The 19,313-nt window shown below is 43.3% G+C and overlaps 1 protein-coding gene across 1 annotated transcript in view; it reads left to right on the top strand.

Moving 5' to 3' along the window:
* The window catches only part of cntn3b (contactin 3b), a 92,824-nt gene that overhangs the window by 28,690 nt on the left and 44,821 nt on the right, over positions 1-19,313 (top strand). The window contains exon 4 of the mRNA XM_028023452.1: positions 15,229-15,404. Within this exon, the coding sequence (XP_027879253.1) occupies positions 15,229-15,404 (176 nt within the window). The remainder of the gene's footprint in view (positions 1-15,228; positions 15,405-19,313) is intronic.

The following is a 19,313-nucleotide window of genomic DNA, read 5'->3' as shown; positions in this document are numbered from 1 at the left end:
AGCAAATTCTGCCAAGTTTCACCTGAATAGCAATAAGAAAATATTACAATATATATAATATAATAATATACTGTAACTCTGATTCAGTTTATTTAGCCAGTTCTAAAGTCAAGAGCTAATTTGTTTGTGAAGGTAACTCACCTGGTTGGGGTTTAGACAGCTGTATTTACAAAAGCTGGAAACAGTTAGCTTACAAACCGACCCATACCTCCTCCCTCCTGATGTGTTGATCAAATTACTGACTTTGCCTGAATTCACACCACATGATTTATATCACTGTCATAAATGGCTTTTCCTCTTACACTGGATCAGAATAAAAAACGTATGAAAGACGAGACGCTAACCAGTTTTTTCTATACGTGCGGCATTATCTCCATGGTTACTAATGGTTAGATGTGTACCATCTCCATAAAGCAATATTTGCTGTCTTTCTAATCAGACTTACTAATACAGAATATGGACATTAATCTTCTTGCCTTGTAAAAAGTGTTCACTGCAAATCTGTGATTACACAGAGTTTCAAAATAAAATGACAAGTTTGGTGTCTGTCCTTGTCAGTCTGTCTGTGCAGCCGACCACACAGCTTCCTATGTCCATTTCTAAAGTGAAATCAACTAAACAGAAGTGATTTTAGGCTACTAGATGTCTGTGTTTTGACAGGCTTTAAAGGAGCACATACAGTACAGACCAAAAGTTTGGACACACCTTTCTAATTCAATGGGTTTTCTTTATTTTCATGACTATTTATAGGTCAAGAAATCCCACTTATTAACCTGAAAGGGCAGGTTGACCTATGAAGTGAAAACCATTTCAGGTGACTACCTCTTGAAGCTCATCAAGAAAATGCAGAGTGTGTGCAAAGCAGTAATCACAGCAAAAGGTTGTTACTTTCAAGAAACTAGAATATAAGGGGTATTTTCAGTTGTTTTACACTTTTTTGTTTAGTGCATATTTCCACATGTTATTCATAGTTTTGATGCCTTCAGTGTGAATCTACAATGTCAATAGTCATGAAAATAAAGAAAACTCATTGAATTAAAAGGTGTGTCCAAACATTTGGTCTGTACTGTAGGTTATTTTGACATCCGTCATGGCGGAGTGGGCAGAGTTCTGGAGAGTGTGATGTCACGTGCAAAGGGTCGATGAAATCTGTTTTAGTACAAATTCACTTTTAGCATACCTTCTGTTTTCCTATATTTTTTATCGGAGCATAACTTCAGTTTTAGCATAAATTAGGTTTTAGCATAATTTGGTTTCAGGATAATGTCTATTTCAACACAACTTTGAAATACTTTGAAAACTTTGAAACTTCCATTTTAACACAAAATTTGCTTTAGCAAAACTTTCCTTTTAGCATAATGTCAGTTTTAGCATAAATTCTATTTCAGCATAACTTCTGTTGCAGCTTGAAATCTTGTTTGACCTTTGTTGACCTTTCTGGATCTCTGTAAGTTAGTAGACCAGAATTCATTTTTACCATGAAAGATTTTTATAAATTCATCGCAGAGAATAATAAAGTCTCTATTTAGATACATTTCTAAAATCTGTCAATCTCACAGTACAATTAACTGTAAATAACAACACAATAAAAAATAAATCTTCTGATTCGTCTACAAACTGTGGAACAAAACAACAATCCTTTCTGTCAATCTTTAGTCTTTGTTTTCAAAAACAGCATCATAATCTGTTAGATGTGTCTCCCAGTATAAGCCTGGCTATTACCACTGAGGGTATAAATATCCATCCATCCATCCATCTTCTTCCGCTTATCCGAGGTCGGGTCGCGGGGGTAGCAGCTTCAGAAGGGAGGCCCAGACTTCCCTCTCCCCAGCCACTTCTTCTCGCTCCTCCGGCGGAATCCCGAGGTGTTCCCAGGCCAGCCGAGAGACATAGTCCCTCCAGCGTGTCCTGGGTCTTCCCCGGGGCCTCCTCCCGGTGGGACGTGCCCGGAACACCTCACCAGGGAGGCGTCCAGGAGGCATCCTGACCAGATGCCCAAGCCACCTCAACTGGCTCCTCTCGATGTGAAGGAGCAGCGGCTCTACTCTGAGTCCCTCCCGGATGACTGAGCTTCTCACCCTATCTCTAAGGGAGAGCCCAGCCACCCTACGGAGAAAACCCATTTCGGCCGCTTGTATCCGCGATCTCGTTCTTTCGGTCATGACCCAAAGCTCATGACCATAGATGAGGGTGGGAACGTAGATCGACCGGTAAATCGAGAGCTTCGCTTTTTGGCTCAGCTCTCTCTTCACCACGACGGACCGGTACAGCGCCCGCTTGACAGCAGACGCTGCGCCAATCTGCCTGTCGATCTCCCGCTCCCTTCTTCCCCCATTCGTGAACAAGATCCCGAGATACTTAAACTCCTCCACTTGGGGCAGGACACCCCCCCTGACCCGGAGAAGGCACTCTACCCTTTTCCGGCTCAAGACCATGGCCTCGGATTTGGAGGCACTGATCCCCATCCCAGACGCTTCACACTCGGCTGCGAACCGATCCAGCGAGAGCTGCAGATCACGATCTGATGAAGCCAAAAGGACCACATCGTCTGCGAAAAGCAGAGATGAGATCCCAAGGCCACCAAATCGGATCCCCTCAACACCTTGGCTGCGCCTAGAAATTCTGTCCATAAAAGTGATGAACAGAATCGGTGACAAAGGGCAGCCCTGGCGGAGTCCAACTCTCACCGGAAACGAGCCCGACTAACTGCCGGCAATGCGGACCAGACTCTGACACCGGTCATACAGGGACCTGACAGCCCGTATCAAAGGGCCCGGTACCCCATACTCCCGGAGAACCCCCCACAGGGCTCCCCGAGGGACACGGTCGAACGCCTTCTCCAAGTCCACAAAACACATGTAGACTGGTTGGGCGAACTCCCATGCACCCTCCAGGACCCTGCTGAGGGTGTAGAGCTGGTCCAGTGTTCCACGACCAGGACGAAAACCACACTGCTCTTCCTGAATCCGAGGTTCGACTATCCGACGGACCCTCCTCTCCAGGACCCCTGAATAGACCTTGCCAGGGAGGCTTAAGAGTGTGACCCCTCTATAATTGGAGCACACCCTCCGGTCCCCCTTTTTGAACAGGGGGACCACGACCCCAGTCTGCCAATCCAGGGGAACTGCCCCCGATGTCCATGCGATATTGCAGAGTCGCGTCAACCAACACAACCCTACAACATCCAGAGCCTTAAGGAACTCCGGGCGGATCTCATCCACCCCCGGGGCCTTGCCACCGAGGAGCTTTTTAACCACCTCGGCGACCTCGCCCCCAGAGATTGGAGAGCCCAACCCAGAGTCCCCAGGCTCCGTTTCCTCAGTGGAAGACATGTTGGTGGGATTGAGGAGGTCTTCGAAGTACTCTGCCCACCGGCCCACAACGTCCCGAGTAGAGGTCAGCAGCACACCATCCCCACTATAAACAGTGTTGGTGCTGCACCGCTTCCCCCCCCTGAGACGCCGGATGGTGGACCAGAATCGCCTCGAAGCCGTGCGGAAGTCTTTCTCCATGGCCTCTCCAAACTCCTCCCACGCCCGAGTTTTTGCCTCAGCAACTGCCCGAGCCGCATGCCGCTTCGCCCGCCGGTACCCATCAGCTGCTTCCAGAGTCCCACAGGCCAAAAAGGCCCGATAGGACTCCTTCTTCAGCCTGACGGCATCCCTCACCGAAGGTGTCCACCAACGGGTTCGAGGGTTGCCGCCGCGACAGGCACCGACAACCTTGCGGCCACAGCTCCGATCGGCCGCCTCGACAATGGAGGCACGGAACACGGTCCACTCAGACTCCATGTCCCCCACCTCCCCCGGGACGTGTTCGAAGCTTTGCCGGAGATGGGAGTTAAAGCTCCGTCTCACAGGGGATTCCGCCAGACGTTCCCAGCAGACCCTCACAACACGTTTGGGCCTGCCAGGTCTGACCGGCTTTCGCCCCCACCACCGGAGCCAACTCACCACCAGGTAGTGGTCAGTGGACAGCTCCGCACCTCTCTTCACCCGAGTGTCCAAGACATACGGCCGCAGATCCGATGAAACGATGACAAAGTCGATCATCGAACTGCGGCCTAGGGTGTCCTGGTGCCAAGTGCACATATGGACACCCTTATGCTTGAACATGGTGTTCGTTATGGACAATCCATGGCGAGCACAGAAGTCCAGCAACAGAACACCGCTCGAGTTCAGGTCGGGTGGGCCGTTCCTCCCAACCACGCCTCTCCAGGTCTCACTGTCGTTGCCCACGTGAGCGTTGAAGTCCCCCAGCAGAACAAGGGAGTCCCCAGGAGGAGCACTCTCCAGTACCCCCTCTAAGGACTCCAAAAAGGGTGGGTAATCTGAACTGTCGTTCGGCCCGTAAGCACAAACGACAGTCAGAACCCGTCCCCCCACCCGTAGGCGGAGGGATGCTACCCTCTCGTTCACCGGGGTAAACCCCAACGTACAGGCGCCGAGATGGGGAGCAACAAGTATGCCCACTCCTGCCCGACGTCTCTCTCCCTGGGCAACTCCAGAGTGGAAGTATGTCCAGCCCCTCTCAAGGAGACTGGTTCCAGAACCAGAGCCATGCGTCGAGGTGAGACCGACTATTTCTAGCCGGAGCCTCTCGACCTCACGCACTAGCTCCGGCTCCTTCCCCACCAGAGAGGTGACATTCCACGTCCCAAGAGCCAGTTTCTGCAACCGAGGATCGGACCGCCAGGGTCCCCTCCCTTGGCAGCCACCCATTACACAGTGCACCCGACCCCTTTGGCCCCTCCCACGGGTGGTGGGCCCATGGGAGGGGGGGCCCATGTTTCCTCTTCGGACTGAGCCCGGCCGGGCTCCATGGGTAAAAGCCCGGCCACCAGACGCTCGCCATCGTGCCCCCCCTCCAGGCCTGGCTCCAGAGTGGGGCCCCGGTGACCCGCGTCCGGGCGAGGGAACACCAAGTCCAATGTTTTTACTCATCATTGGGGTCTTCGGGCTGCACTTTGTCTGGTCCCTCACCTAGGACCTGTCTGCCTTGGGTGACCCTACCAGGGGCATGAAGCCCCAGACAGCATAGCTCCTAGGATCATTGGGGCACTCAAACCCCTCCACCACGATAAGGTGGCAGCCCATGGAGGAGTGGCAGCCCATGGAGGAATTTTAAATATAAATATTTAAAATTCATTCTTTTATTTCAAAAAAGGCTTGTGTAATTTCCTGAAGTGGAGAAAGAGTTCTGGAGGAACCATTTGAGTCGGACTAAACACGGCATAAGTTGGGCCACTATTTCAGCAGCAGATGAATCCACATTGAAATATTTACGGCAGGGTGCAGCATGTTAAATCAATACAAAATAAAATATAGTCCACATTATAATACCTTTCAAAATTACCCACAACCCTTCAGACTTCTTCATATTTTTCATGTTACAGCTACAAAGTATTTTAGTGGGGTTTTATGTAAAAGACCCACACAAAGTAGTGTGGAAATGGAAGAAAAATGTGTTTTTATTCTTGTTTGTTTTAGTTTCCTTCAAATCAAAACAAATTGGAAAAGTGTGGCATGCCTTTGTTTCCCTCCAAGTCTACACCTGCAAATCTTATGGATTAGGGAGGTTTTTTTTATGTTTTTTAACCACATCTAGACACTGAAAACATTACCTATTTTTCTACAAAACACCTCAATAACAGTCAGATTGACCCGAGAGCATCTGTAAAGAGCCCTTTTCAAGTCTTATTGCCAATTTTCTTTTGGTTTGGACTTTGAATAGGCCATTCAATCACAAGAGTTATAGCTCCGGCTGTATGTTTAGGGTTGTTGAACTGCTAGAAGGAGAACTGTTTGTCTCCTGAATTTTTTCAGTCCAAACTGCACTGAAAAAATCTAAAGTCTTACTAAGTCTTCCTGGTGTAGGTTCTGGTGCAAACATCTTAGTGCACTTGAAATGAGACAAACCGAACTTACAAGCAACTTTTCAGCAAGATATAGGGTAATGTTTTAATTTGATAATTCCTTAATATTGATGAAGAAGTACTAGTTATTAGTGAAATAATCACCCAGTGGAACTAGTATATATATATATTATTTACAATTAAGGACTGTAAATAAGCTCCTATTTCTTTGTGGAAGGTCTCTTGTAATTCATGTGTACTAAGATATTTGCACTAGTCCAAAAATACTGTGTAGGATTTTGTGTTTTTATAGTATACAATATTTCCTATTCCAACATTGGCTTTCTTCTTGCCACTCGTCCTAACAACAGATGGTCCCACCTGAGCTCTGGCTCTTGGCAGCTTCTCCAGAGTACCATAGGTTTCTTATCTGCATCTCTGTCAGGTTAGATTGTCTGTCTAAGCTGACGGCATTTTACAGATTTTCATTTGTAGGCAAATTTGAAAATCACATAAATTTCCTTTTGAGTCATAATTGTGCACTATTGTCCCTGACTTATCAAACTTATCAAGGTTTGTGGTTGTAAGGTGCTTCCAATCTTTCACCTCACAGAGCAGATGAACAAGAGCAAAACCCAGCACAGTTTATTTAAATGTTGCGGCACAGATATGATAAAGCGGTCCTAATCACGGTTCTTTTGACTCGTTTGTTGGCTCCGTTCCACTGAACTTGTTCCGTTCTCCCTCCCCACTCCTCATTCCTCTCCCACTCAGTGACGGTGCAAACGCGCTAACGGGGGAAAACCCTGACAGTTCTTCATTTGACAAATAGTCCGCTGCAGCGGCGGAGCACACCGCGGGGCTCCGAGCGCTGCTTTATGAATACACCTGTCACTGTGTTTACTATGAATCTGCTGTAACACAGGATCAAGGGCAAGGCGGTGATTGGAAAGTGGGAATAAAAAAAAGTGCTCTTCCTGGTGTCTGCCGTAGTGTAGTCAGGTTCTACCATAGTTTAAACTTGAAAGGTTTCTGCCGAGGAACGCAAACAGAAGCAGGAAAGACGTAATTTCAAATACGTTTGTGTGTTTGCTGGTGATTTCATTTTAGCACACAACCAGATAACATCTCCAAAGCAGTTTTCAAATGGAATTGATTTTTAGATTCTGGATGGTAAATTGCCTCTTTACCCAACAAGAAAATCTGTAGGCTTGTAAAGATGTACTGTTGAAACCACAGAGGTGCTGATTAAACTATATTCTGCATTTAGGAATTTGTGAGAAGCAGATATACGCTCTCACTCACTCTCTTGGCATTTACTAGGCATCCATCTTTTCTCCTATGTTTTAATTTCAGTAAAAGCATTCTTTTTCTGGAACAAAAACTATGTAATTACAGTCGGTAGGTAATATCCTGACTGCTGTGTTCACTTGTGATGTAAATCTGCCAATATTTCACTAATTCCACAGGATTTATGAGATGATGCGCATTCCCAAACACACACCCACGGCGATAAAGAGTGGGTTTGGGAGTTTTCATTGTTACACTTGGCTCGAAGGCAAAATGAACATCAATTTATGTGAACTCTGCAGCGATAACCTACTAAACATAATTGTAGAGAGCGCCCTGGCCAGCAATTGAATTTCCATTAACAGCTCTAAAGCTCTGTGTGCGTGTGCATGTCTGTGTGTGTATGGCTGTGTGTGCAGGGGTGTGAATGTGTGTGGTTACTGTCTCTGCGGGCATCTGGCTTGGAGAAAACCCAGGTGATCCACTGCTACTGCTGCAGTACAATTCCTGCTCTATCTGATGAGGAGAACTCATGCAAAATTGATGGGAGCCTCAAGGTCACCAGGAGTTCATTCCCAGACCAGCCCATACAGGGCACTTCAGCTGGACTGCATTTACTCTATAGTAGGGCTGCATGATTAATTACTTGAGCAAATTAGTTTTAACATTAGCTCCAAACAATTGAAAAAATAACCAAATACATTACGTTTACTGTGACTGAAGACTTGAAGGTTGAAACTCCTAACTAGCTTTAAGACTCCTTGCTAGCAGGTGGACATAAATGCACATAAATGCAGCAAGTGAGATATATTTGGAAGAGAGGAAACATTGTTTTCTTACATTTATATGTTTAAATATTGTAAAATTGACAAAATGTAATTCCGATGTCACACTTTTTTTGCCTTTCAGTTCAATTTTGTCACCAAGAACATATTGCTCCTATCCGTTGCTCTGCCCACATTCTCATCACCAGTTAAGCCAGGTTATCATGGAATTTTTGGGGATATTTTGAAACTTGAAACTTATTACGTACATTTGTATGATTCTTCACAAAATTCCTACAAAAATTATTAAATGGCTAAAAACTCATGGATGGTGTGGTGATCTCTCTGTGAGCTGGATCCATAAGCTTAGGGTGTGAAGCAGACACTGAAGCAGAAGGGGGGTCCTGAAGTGGACTCTGCCGCTGTGTTTATACAATTTTCAATTGCTACTAAGAGACCCAAACTGGGCCTTTAAAACTTCCCCAACACTATAACATCAACACTCCTAACCTGATCTGTTTATAAAAGACAGAATGGACTCCTGCTTTCTTGTCCTTCAGTCAAATTTAAACCCTACCGTCATAATGTCATGGCTACAATCCAAACCCATGAGACCAGGCAACATTATTCCAATCTTTGGTCGTACAATTTTATTCATCTCGTGCAAAATTGTAGCCTGAGCGTTCAGTTCTCTGACAGGTGTGGCACCTAGTGGTCTTCTGCAGCTGTACCACATTTTCTACAAGGTTTGGCATACTTTGTTTTAAAGTTGTTGCCTTTCTTTCATCTTGAGCCAATCTGCCCATTCTCCCCAAAGCTATAACATTAGCTTCATAGCTTTGTCCCCTTATCTGCTCTAGGATACTTTCATTCTCTGTTAACCCAAAAGATACTTATGTGTGTTACTTAAACACACATTGTTACTTTAGTCCTCATTTTGTTCATTAGCGTGAACTTCAGTAAGTCATCTTCACCACGTTTAGATGCCTGGCTGCATTTAGTGAATGCCATGGGGTTGGTTCATTTGCTATGTGTGTCAACAGGCAATTCAGTCTATGTCCAATGAACTTTCAGGTGAGTTGATAGAAATCATAATTAGATACTATTTCTATTTAAAAGTAATTGGTTTTATTATAAGACATAAAATCTAGACTCCAAACTATGGAACTGAATCGTTTTACTATTAAAACTGACCATTTAATGTTGATTTACTTGATCTACTTGCTTAATTTCCATGTGTGAAAGTGAAAAATTGATTAAACATCAAGGTCCACATTTATCCACTACAATAAGGCCATCATTATTTACTAGGCACATTAAGGGTGACTGGGTTTGACCAAAGGGCTGTAAACTGCATTCTCTGGTACCAATCTGGAATTAAAACAAATGGAGAGAGACGGATTAGATGTCTGTAAAATGCAGCTTGTGAGAACATGCAAAAGCAGTAAAATGAGTTCCCACAGAATCAACTAGCAAGATTAGCTAAGACACACATTGTGCTAAATGCAGTTGGAAGTGAGAGAGAACAGATACAGTATATCTTAAGTTGTTTCAGTAGTGTCATTGCAGAGGGCACCTTTCATTTTACAGAGGGCTGTTTGCCACGTCAGATGTGTTGCTGAAAAGGCACAGTCTCTTCTACTGATCATCCTTAGTCAGGAAACTGCTGGAGTAGCTAAAGTAGCTTTTAGTTAGACCTGTTTCAGACCTGGCACTTAGAATCTAGTCGGGCCATCTGGTTTTTCTTAGACAGCTTCAGATACAGGCGTAAATCGTCCCAGATTGCCTCAGTCTTTACTCAGTCTACCTTCAATGGTGTCTCAGACCATTGCAACAAGTTAAACCACCTGGACGAAACCTGCTGTTTTTATGTTGCAGTGTTCATATTGGCATATTGAATAATGTATCTTTTATCCATTATACATACTACATGTTTATTGGGAGTCAGTCACTTTTGCTGATCTTAAGGTCGTGTGTTTTTCTACTGAAATTGATGATCACCTGATCATCTGGGGATGAAAGTTCTCTTATGTCAGCAACCATATCTAAAAACTCAATGGCAATCTGGGTAGAGATCAAAGTACATATCCAACTGAATGAGAATAGAAAGTAGCTCATCTTTGTTTGACATCTGAATGCAACACAAATACTCTACATGTTAACAGGGGCACTACCAACCTGATGTTACACCCAGTTTACCTTGTTTAAATCCTGGTCAAATAATTATATTTGAATAATAAAAAAACACAAACTTTTTAGTGCTTTTCAAGACATCCCCCTGAAGAATAAACTTTTTTTGTTCGTTCCAACTTCTGGTTGTGTCATACGTCATGCACTACAGCCCTCCTAAGAGAGAGGGTGTGAGAAGGAGCTGTAAATGTAACAGTTTCCTACATAGAGATTATAAAATAAAAGATATGGCATGTGGGTTGCAAAAACACAGAAACTAAAAGAAAAGAAGGCTGCTAGGCTCCTATGAGAGAAATTCATTTATCCATTTGGCCTGATTGTTGGAGTTAAACACTCTTACCCCAGATCCACCCAGAAGGAGTTGATAACAGTTTCCATCAGTGTCCTGTAGTGATCCTTTTCAGGCTGACTGATCAGCATTGACCCCTGGTGCAGAAGACTGTTAAGCAGAGCCTGTGCAGGAACCATCTCCAAACAGGGCAAAGCATTACCTGGGCAGAGCAAAGCCTCATCCAGCAGAACAGTTAGGGGAGGCTGTGAAAAAAATCCCACCAAAGACTCTCTTTGCTGCAGCTCAGTGCTACAATCCAAGATGCCTGTGGCCAAGGATTAGCGATGCCTGGTGTGGAGGTGTAAAGATGCACGTCTCCCTTTGTGTGGCAAATGTATCGAGCAGAGATTGTCTGCACATTTCTGTCTCCCACTGGAATGAATCGACCCGCTGCTGAGATCTTAAAGAAGAGTGTCAGTTGGATAAAATAAACCATTATCAGTTTGTTCTGAATATAGCTTCCAAAGATGGAAAAGCAGAGAAGTGGAAGATAGCAATACATCTACATATAGATATCTCTGTTTTTAATTTATCAAAATAAAATCAAATAAGCTTATCTATGTTAACAAATACTGGATTATTAAAGCATCATTTGGATGTGGAAACTCTTGTCTTAAAAGTTGGAAGACAATGTGACAAAAATATCTAACAGCAAAGAACCAGTGTTGGTTACTAACTAAAAAGTTAGCTAACCTTGAAGTCATAAACATTTCTTCCACTAACACACTGTACCAAGGTAGAATTTAGTGAAAGCTAATGCTAAAGTCCATAATTCAACCAAGTTGATAGCCACATTTGATCATTGACATGTGTGACAGCAGAATACATTGGATTGTTACTGAAATTGTTGCTGCCCACCTACATGTACAACTACAGAATCGCTACACTAACAGTCTTCATTCACTTCAACATATAAGCATGAATACACATCCAGCTACAGACATTCACCAAAACTTCAACACAAATGGCAAACTTCATACAACTGAAAAGTTTACAAAAAGTAAAGTAACAGTTTAGAATGTATTTGCAAATTTTAATTTAAGGGCAGCTAAGCGTTTTCAAAGTTAGCAAAAATGCTAAAGCCCTAAACGCAAAATTAGCTCTGCTGTTAGCGGTTTAGTGGAAGTGCTTCCACCACTGCTTAGATGTAACACCAATCACTCAGATTCTTTTTTTCAAATGTGTGCTGTGTTTGCTACGTGGCTCCTAAACTGCCAGATCCTACAGAGTTCCCATGAGCCTCTGGGATGCTTATTTGATTGTTGCTATGGTTGCCCCAGCCTGTTATTTCAGGTGGACACATGTCTTGTGAAAATTGACTGCAGGTTTTCTGTTTAGCTGTACTCTTTCCATTGTTTTGGGATGGGTTTGGTTACCATTATGCGCTTGTTTGTGTAGATCAATCACATTAAATATGTTTATGTTTGTGGTTGTAACATGACAATATACAAAAAGCCTTGAATATTTGTGCCAAAGCCTGGAACTGACCCAACACCACATGAAAGGGAGGCATGTCCAATAAGTCTCAGCAGTTTGCTTTAAAGACTACATAAAACCTTTACAGAGTGTTTATAACAAGCCGTGAAGCCATCCAAAAACAAGCTACAGAAAAAAAGTCACATTAAATTGTAGAGGACATTTTAAAAACCTAGCAAGAAATCATCTAACACATTGCCTGTAAAACAGATTGATGCAGTGTGATGGTCTGGGCTAGCCTGGCCTCCTGTGACACTGCTGAGATACAAGTGGTCATTGGCAATTTGGCAGATGACAGCGGTGTATAGATGAATTACAGAGAGTCCCAGAGGCCTGCTTCTGTTTTAAGGGAGGGCTCCTCACCGCGGCAACAAGCTCACTCAAGATGAGGGAAGATTTTACTCTCTCTGGTGGGATTCTTTTTACTAATTGGCATTTAGTAAATACTGATAAAAGGGAACCGATAAACAACTGAACTGAAATAAAATGGATTCCAAAACGTGTCGGATGGGCGGCGTTCTTATTGTAGCAGCTAACTTTCTTCATGGTGTGTGATCTGCCCAGGCTGTCTACTTTCATCTCCCATTAAATTCAATCACGCTGGGCTGCTCCAAAGCTAACTAGCAAAGCATCCTCTATTTTTTTCCTCCTGCTCATTTAATGAATAATCCCTTCTATTGCACTAACAGAGGGTGCAGTTCTCGGTGCAGAGGGGGAAACCCAGGGTCGTCACAGACAAAAAAGGACAAGCGTTCTGTTGTAAATGTTGATGTTTTCACATGTATTCTTGGAAAGCTGATAATTATGAGAAGCAGGGAGCTGTTTGAAAGTAACACTGTGACAAAATCAGTCAAATTAAATGACTGTCAGCGACTGTTAGATGAATAATGCAAGCCACAAGATGAAAGACAGCTTTGTCTTTTGTAGTTTGTTATGCAGGAAACCGGGCGGATTGGAAGGCAATGAAGAACTAGCTTTAAGTCTGCATGATGCATCATTCTAACTGCCTGATAGTTTGCCTGGGAGGCTAAAAATGATATTGATTTTTTTCCCCCCTTCTTATCATTGGAGTTTTCATTTCGCTGTCCCTTCACCAAGGGAGACTCACACCCGGCATTCCAATAATGTTTGATTTCTCTCTGATTCTATAAGGAGCGTGAGGTGTAACTTTTCATCTGTGGTAATGATCAGAGATAAAGCCCCACTACAGCAAGCAGGTCACATGTAGGGATTTTTTTTTTTTTGTGCCGTCTCCTCCTGTCAAAGTCGGAATAACAGATCACAGATTCCAGCAAATTACACATGAAGTGCTTCTTTATTGTGAAGCACAAACATTATTCAATGCTTTTGTCTCTCATTTTTGGCAGTGATTAATTGCTGTCACTTCTAGAATCTGGTGTGTGTGAGAGACGATCTTGTGACCTTTTCTAAGGGAAATGGTCTGTAGACAATGCAATGTGAAGGTGTCAGAGAGCAATACGTCAGAAACACAAAGGCACAACAAGAAACTAATTAGAAAGCACTCAGAGAGCGCATAAATCTGCCAAGGCTGCTTGAGTCCCTCAGATTTCTTCTGCTAATATCACAAAATATTTAGACGTTTTCATCTCCACTCAGATTCAAATCTGCCTCCAATTGCACATTCCGACAAAATTACAGCCAGTGTAATCATTTTTCAAGTATGCACGGTGATTAAGTGGGAAATAACAACCCAGCTACTTACAGCAACGCTGGTTATCAACTGTCTCCAAGATATAGCCTGCAACTCTTAGATGAATTGTTCTGCCTATGCTACGTGCTCAAAATGTCTTGTTAGCTACAATGTTTTATTTTACACCTGTTTGTCACAGATTATAGCAGTGAGACATAATTGCATGGTGTATGCTAACAAAATGGTCACACAGACAGCAGTATGTAGTGTGGGTTTAGTTTTCATGCAGTCATGCCATCAAAAAAATAATTGCTGCAATTGGTAACAAATAATTGACTTAGAACCATCCAAGTTATTTTGTTAAGGTTTTTAAATTGTCAGTTTCAACAAACCTAATAAATGAACTTGCCAATGTGAGGATAATTCTGCTAACACACCAGCAGGGAAACTCGTTTTTGCCCATTGCTTTAGCCTTTTTGCTAACTTTGAAAACCGTCAGCATACTTAGCTTCCCCTATATTAAATTTTCCTTATTGTTTCTAAAGCTCTAATTTACTTGGCTGTTTCATAAACTTTCAGTTGAATAAAGTTTGACATCTTTGCTGAAGTTTTGGTTATCACCTTTTAAGAATTCCTCAAGTAGTTAGATGCTCTTATTTTGAAGTGGGTGAAGACTGTGTACATGGCAGTTCTGTTTCCTCTCCTCACATTCTCCACCCAAGATGTGGTGCAGCAAATGAGTCAGTTCGGTACCCAGAATGCAATGCCGTTCTACGTTAAACAGTTTAAACTTTAAACTCAACAACTGTACAACTGAATCCATGAGTGAAAGGTTTGTTCCAAAGAATCCCGTCCTGAAGGTCAAATGTGGTGATAGCTGATAAAGGGGCCAATCTTACCTGTCTGGTACACATGATACACCATGTATCAGTGGTGTGTTATTGATCCATGATAGGCATTGACATGGCTTAAATAGGTGTTTTAGCGTGTTAACATTAGCTTCCACAAATTAGTACATTGGGTTAGCACCTTAGAGTTAACAGAACTAATATTTATGATTAGTGCTTTAGTATAATTGACCTTCTAGTTACTGGCACCTGTCACCGTTAACTTGGATAAATTTAAATACTTGTTACCAACGGAAGTAATCTATTTAATTTGGGACTGCATTCTCTGTTTTTTCGGTTTGAACACAATCAGTTCACTGTATACTGATTATGAATGTTGCAGCTGCTGTTTCATTTGTTTGCTTAGTTTTAGGCACAAGAACTAATTTGGTTTAGGGACAGCAACTCAGTTGATCAAATCCAGAACAAAGTTTTCTACTGGGATTAATTAAAACTGGGATAGAACAGAAGCTAGAGGCCAAACAAAAGTCACAATACCAAAGATGGTTAGTTAGTTTGTTTTTTTAATTTTCCCATATGTACAGCTGGACAGAGGAATTTTATAAACTCAGACTAGTTGGATCCAACTGTGACATTTTTACCCTAACATGGCACAAAGGCAGTTTACACATCCCTTTCTTGTAATTTGAAACCCCTACTATTTATTACTCACCTTTTATCCTCTCAGCATGATGTAGGCAGACCGATCAAACGGATCTCTGATAAATGCTGAGCGCTCATCTCCAGGGGGGGCTCAGCCACTGATTGTGTTTGCGTTTTTCCAGATGGTCACTAAACGGAACGCTCATTGATCTGGGGAGCGACTACCGGCGTCACATGTCTGGAGGCAGCCTGATCATTAGGAACCTGGACAAAGATCAAGACAGCGGGATGTACCAGTGCACGGCTTTCAACACGCTGGGCTCCATCCTGAGCCGCAGAGCCAGCATCCAGTTCGCATGTAAGTCTTGCTCTGTTTGCTAACACTTTTTTTTCCTGCCATGACATAGTTCTGACAGTCTGGCATCGCTTTGTACCTGCAGTACGTCACTCTGACATGTGTAATATGCTTTCGGCCCACAACTTGTTTCCCCTTATTTCCATTTCCATTCACTCTTCCGTTTTCTAATTTAGATTGCCTAGCAATAGATTTTCACAAGGGGACATGGTAATTGAGTGAAATGTCAGATGCAACAAACACAAGGGGTATTCTCTGACTTTCTCTGTATCCCATTGATTCTCATTAGCGGTTCAAACTCTGACAGCCTCCTCGCCTCATCCAAACAGACACATATTTTGGCCAAGTTGTACTCAAGCTCTTGTTATCTAGACTTTAAAGCAGTCAGGCACAAATAATGCTCAAAAAGTGTTTGTATCTTTGGACGATAATCACCAGATATGTCTTTGTGTATAATATCTGATCTTGAGCAAGTTGAACTCTGACAGGCTAGACTGCTGCTCTGGCAGAGGTAAGAAAAAAGACAGGAATCCTGAGGCATGACGCCGTGGAGTGGGGGTTCTACCTTCCAGACCAGCGCCTATAGAAGCACTGCCTGTTTCTTGATCAAGCCTGCTGACTATTGATCTTGTCCCAGGGATATGGAGCCTTTCACTTCCTCTCGTAAGATGGACTACCATTATCCCTACAGCTCAGTAATGAATCTCACTTGTGGGGGACCAGCTGAGGAGCAAAGCTGCTTGACATTTATTGTCTTGCCTAATGCACGGTGAGGGAGGCCTGAAAGATCAGGAAGGCTGATAGTCTGTTTTCCCCGTGTAATGAGGCAACTGCCCTGAGATAGAAATGTCATTCCTCCTGTTCTGCCTTGTCTTGCACTCATAATCCAGCTGCAGCCAAAGCGGATTATTTTTATAGCATGCCAAACAAAGCTGTTGCAAAATGGCAGATAAAGGTATCCCCTTCCTTAGAACAACAGTCAACAAATTGGTTAGGTCTGAGGATGTTCAGACTTTGTTAGGACTTTCTGTGAACTTTGGTGTTAATGAGTCATGTGCTCACTTAAAACTTGAAACGTATTGTCCAAAACCAAAATCAGAGTGTACATAGTCAATAACTCTCTGCAGCCCTTGAAATGATGCAGGTAGACAGGTAGGCACCAGTGTTAGGGTGGGGGTTGGTTTTGGTTCATCTCTATAATATAACAAACTCTTTTCACATTGATTGTCTCTGTTCCAAGGTTGCTACAAGTGGCCAGACTACTTAAGACATGTTCGAGAAGTTTATGTTTTAGAAGCCAAGCAAAGGGCAAGAATACAGGTTTAAGCAACACTGAGGAGACTTAAAACTGTGAGAATTGTTTCTTTGGATTATTTGATTCTTTTCCCAGGGCGTAGCTATGTCAAATTAAAATAATAATGGTGATTGGGTGTTTGGCCTGTGTTGTGCACAGTATAAGGGCTGCAAGAAGTGATGCAATGCAGCTTTGTTATCTAAATTTAGGTTAGATGATAACCTAAATGAACAAGAATTAAGCAACTTGTCAGTGGCAGACTATTTAAAATAGAGTTTGATTTACAGAGTATTTTAATTATATTTGAAAAAATAAGTAAAAGCAGTTTTTCAAGTGCACCATTTTTAATTCCAGAAAACATAAAAATCTATAATTACAGGATTGGGTTAGGCCAGAATCCATTGTGTTTTAAAGACTTATTGTATGAACAAACTTACTCACATGCAATTTTAATTGCATTTCTTATTTAATGGAAACATCAGAATTGCACAATTGTTTTTTATTGACAGCAGAATATCAACAAGTCCTACACACATTTGTAATGGAAATGCAGCTACTGTAAAAAAAAATATTAAGATGTCTTTCGCATCTTATATTCGTCAGTGCTAACACAAGGAGGGATTAGCTACAATCTGTGTGTATGCTGCCTGGAAGTAGACACTTTCCAAAATGCTGCCAACATGTCCCAATCCAGGATGTTCCACAGAAAACAGAAGTTGAAAGCTTCAAAGCTACATTGCTCTAGACGGTTCAGCCATCCTGTTGTCTACTGAAAGTCTTTGCTGTCTCTCAGACTCTAGATTCTTTAAAACAAGACTATTTGTGAAAAGTATGAGGAAGATGAAGAATGGGAGTTTTCCTGCACTAACCATTGCTTGAATGGTTTGCAACAAAGGGATATTTGTAAAACTGTTGCACGTGGAAGACAAATGGTCTGTCATGTTGAAGGCAACAAGAATGAGCTACAGAACAGGAGAGTAACTGTCTATCAAATCACATGTTCAGTTTTTTGGTTTTTTTGGCTCTGTTAGTCAAGCTGTTGATGTGTCAACTCATTACAATGAATATATTTACAGTCCTTTAGGTACTGTGCAAAAATTTCAGCTATATGTGTAAACATGACATGATATCTGCAGTGGCTTGTGGATGAAAGGAGTATGGAGCAGCAGTAGAAACCTAAGACTAAACTACTGAAAGAAACACCTTATACCAAATGTGAAGCAGGACTGTGGATGACTTGATTTGATTAATTTGGCTTGATGTCCTGCTTTGTGACCTGGTGTTACTAACCCTCCCCAAGACCACTAAGGACAAATCCTGGCATTGGGTGTAACAAAAAAATCAGTAATCTATTTATTTCATTTCAGGTAATACCTAAATCACAGTAGGCAGAAAATACAGGAAAGCTATAAGCTTCAGGGTATCCAAGGCCAAAACAATAAACAAAACACCCCCTTTTAACTATAAAATAAAAAACACTTTCTAGAGAACTGGAAAAGGTACAAAACCTGAACTCCCTGGCTCACCACAAAACAGGAGAAAACCATTAACAAAAATGGCAGAGAACCTCTACCAGCTTCCACTGTGAATAGAAACACCCTACTTTAGTTAGACACTTGATTCTTCACAATATGCTCACATAAAGATCATTTAAGGCCCCACAAACAGTCAGCAGACAGACAAGATCACTTCAGATCAAGGCCCAGGGAAAAAGGGATCTGGCCTCTCTGGCATGAAGCTGTTTATAGGGTGGCTGAGAAGCTCCAACACATTTCACCTGGGGCAGCCAGGTAGAACTGAGACACAAAGAGATAACTCTCTCATGAAGAGAGCCCCTAGAGGTCAGTGACCGTAACACCTGGGACTTTCCCATCATGGACTCCTGTATTAAACTCTTAACAAGAACATTCTGGAAATGAATAGGGGCCATCAGTTGGCCGCATACCTAAATGGACATCCATCCATCCATCTTCTTCCGCTTATCCGGGGTCGGGTGGCGGGGGTAGCAGCTTCAGAAGGGAGGCCCAGACTTCCCTCTCCCCAGCCACTTGTTCCAGATCCTCCGGGGGAATCCCGAGGCGTTCCCAGGCCAGCCGAGAGACATAGTCCCTCCAGCGTGTCCTGGGTCTTCCCCGGGGCCTCCTCCAGTTGGGACGTGCCCGGAACACCTCACTAGGGAGGCGTCCAGGAGGCATCCTGACCAGATGCCCGAGCCACCTCAACTGGCTCCTCTCAACGTGAAGGAGCAGCAGCTCTACTCTGAGTCCCTCTCGGATGACTGAGCTTCTCACCCTATCTCTCAGGGAGAGCCCAGACGGAGAAAACCCATTTCGGTCGCTTGTATCCGCGATCTCGTTCTTTCGGTCATGACCCAAAGCTCGACTATAGATGAGAGTGTGAGCGTAGATCGACCGGTAAATCGAGAGCTTCGCTTTTTGGCTCAGCTCTGTCTTCACCACGACGGACCGGTACAGCGACCTCTTGACGACAGGCACTGCGCCAAGCCACCTATCGATCTCCCGCTCCCTTCTTCCCTCATTCGTGAACAAGATCCCGAGATACTTGAACTCCTCCACTTGCGGCAGGACTTTTCCCCCCGACCCGGAGAAGGCATTCTA

Source organism: Xiphophorus couchianus, chromosome 7, assembly GCF_001444195.1.
Source record: "Xiphophorus couchianus chromosome 7, X_couchianus-1.0, whole genome shotgun sequence".
Taxonomy (NCBI): Eukaryota; Metazoa; Chordata; class Actinopteri; order Cyprinodontiformes; family Poeciliidae; genus Xiphophorus; species Xiphophorus couchianus.
The sequence above is the reverse complement of the archived record's forward strand: the minus strand, read 5'-3'. Positions and strand labels throughout refer to the sequence as shown.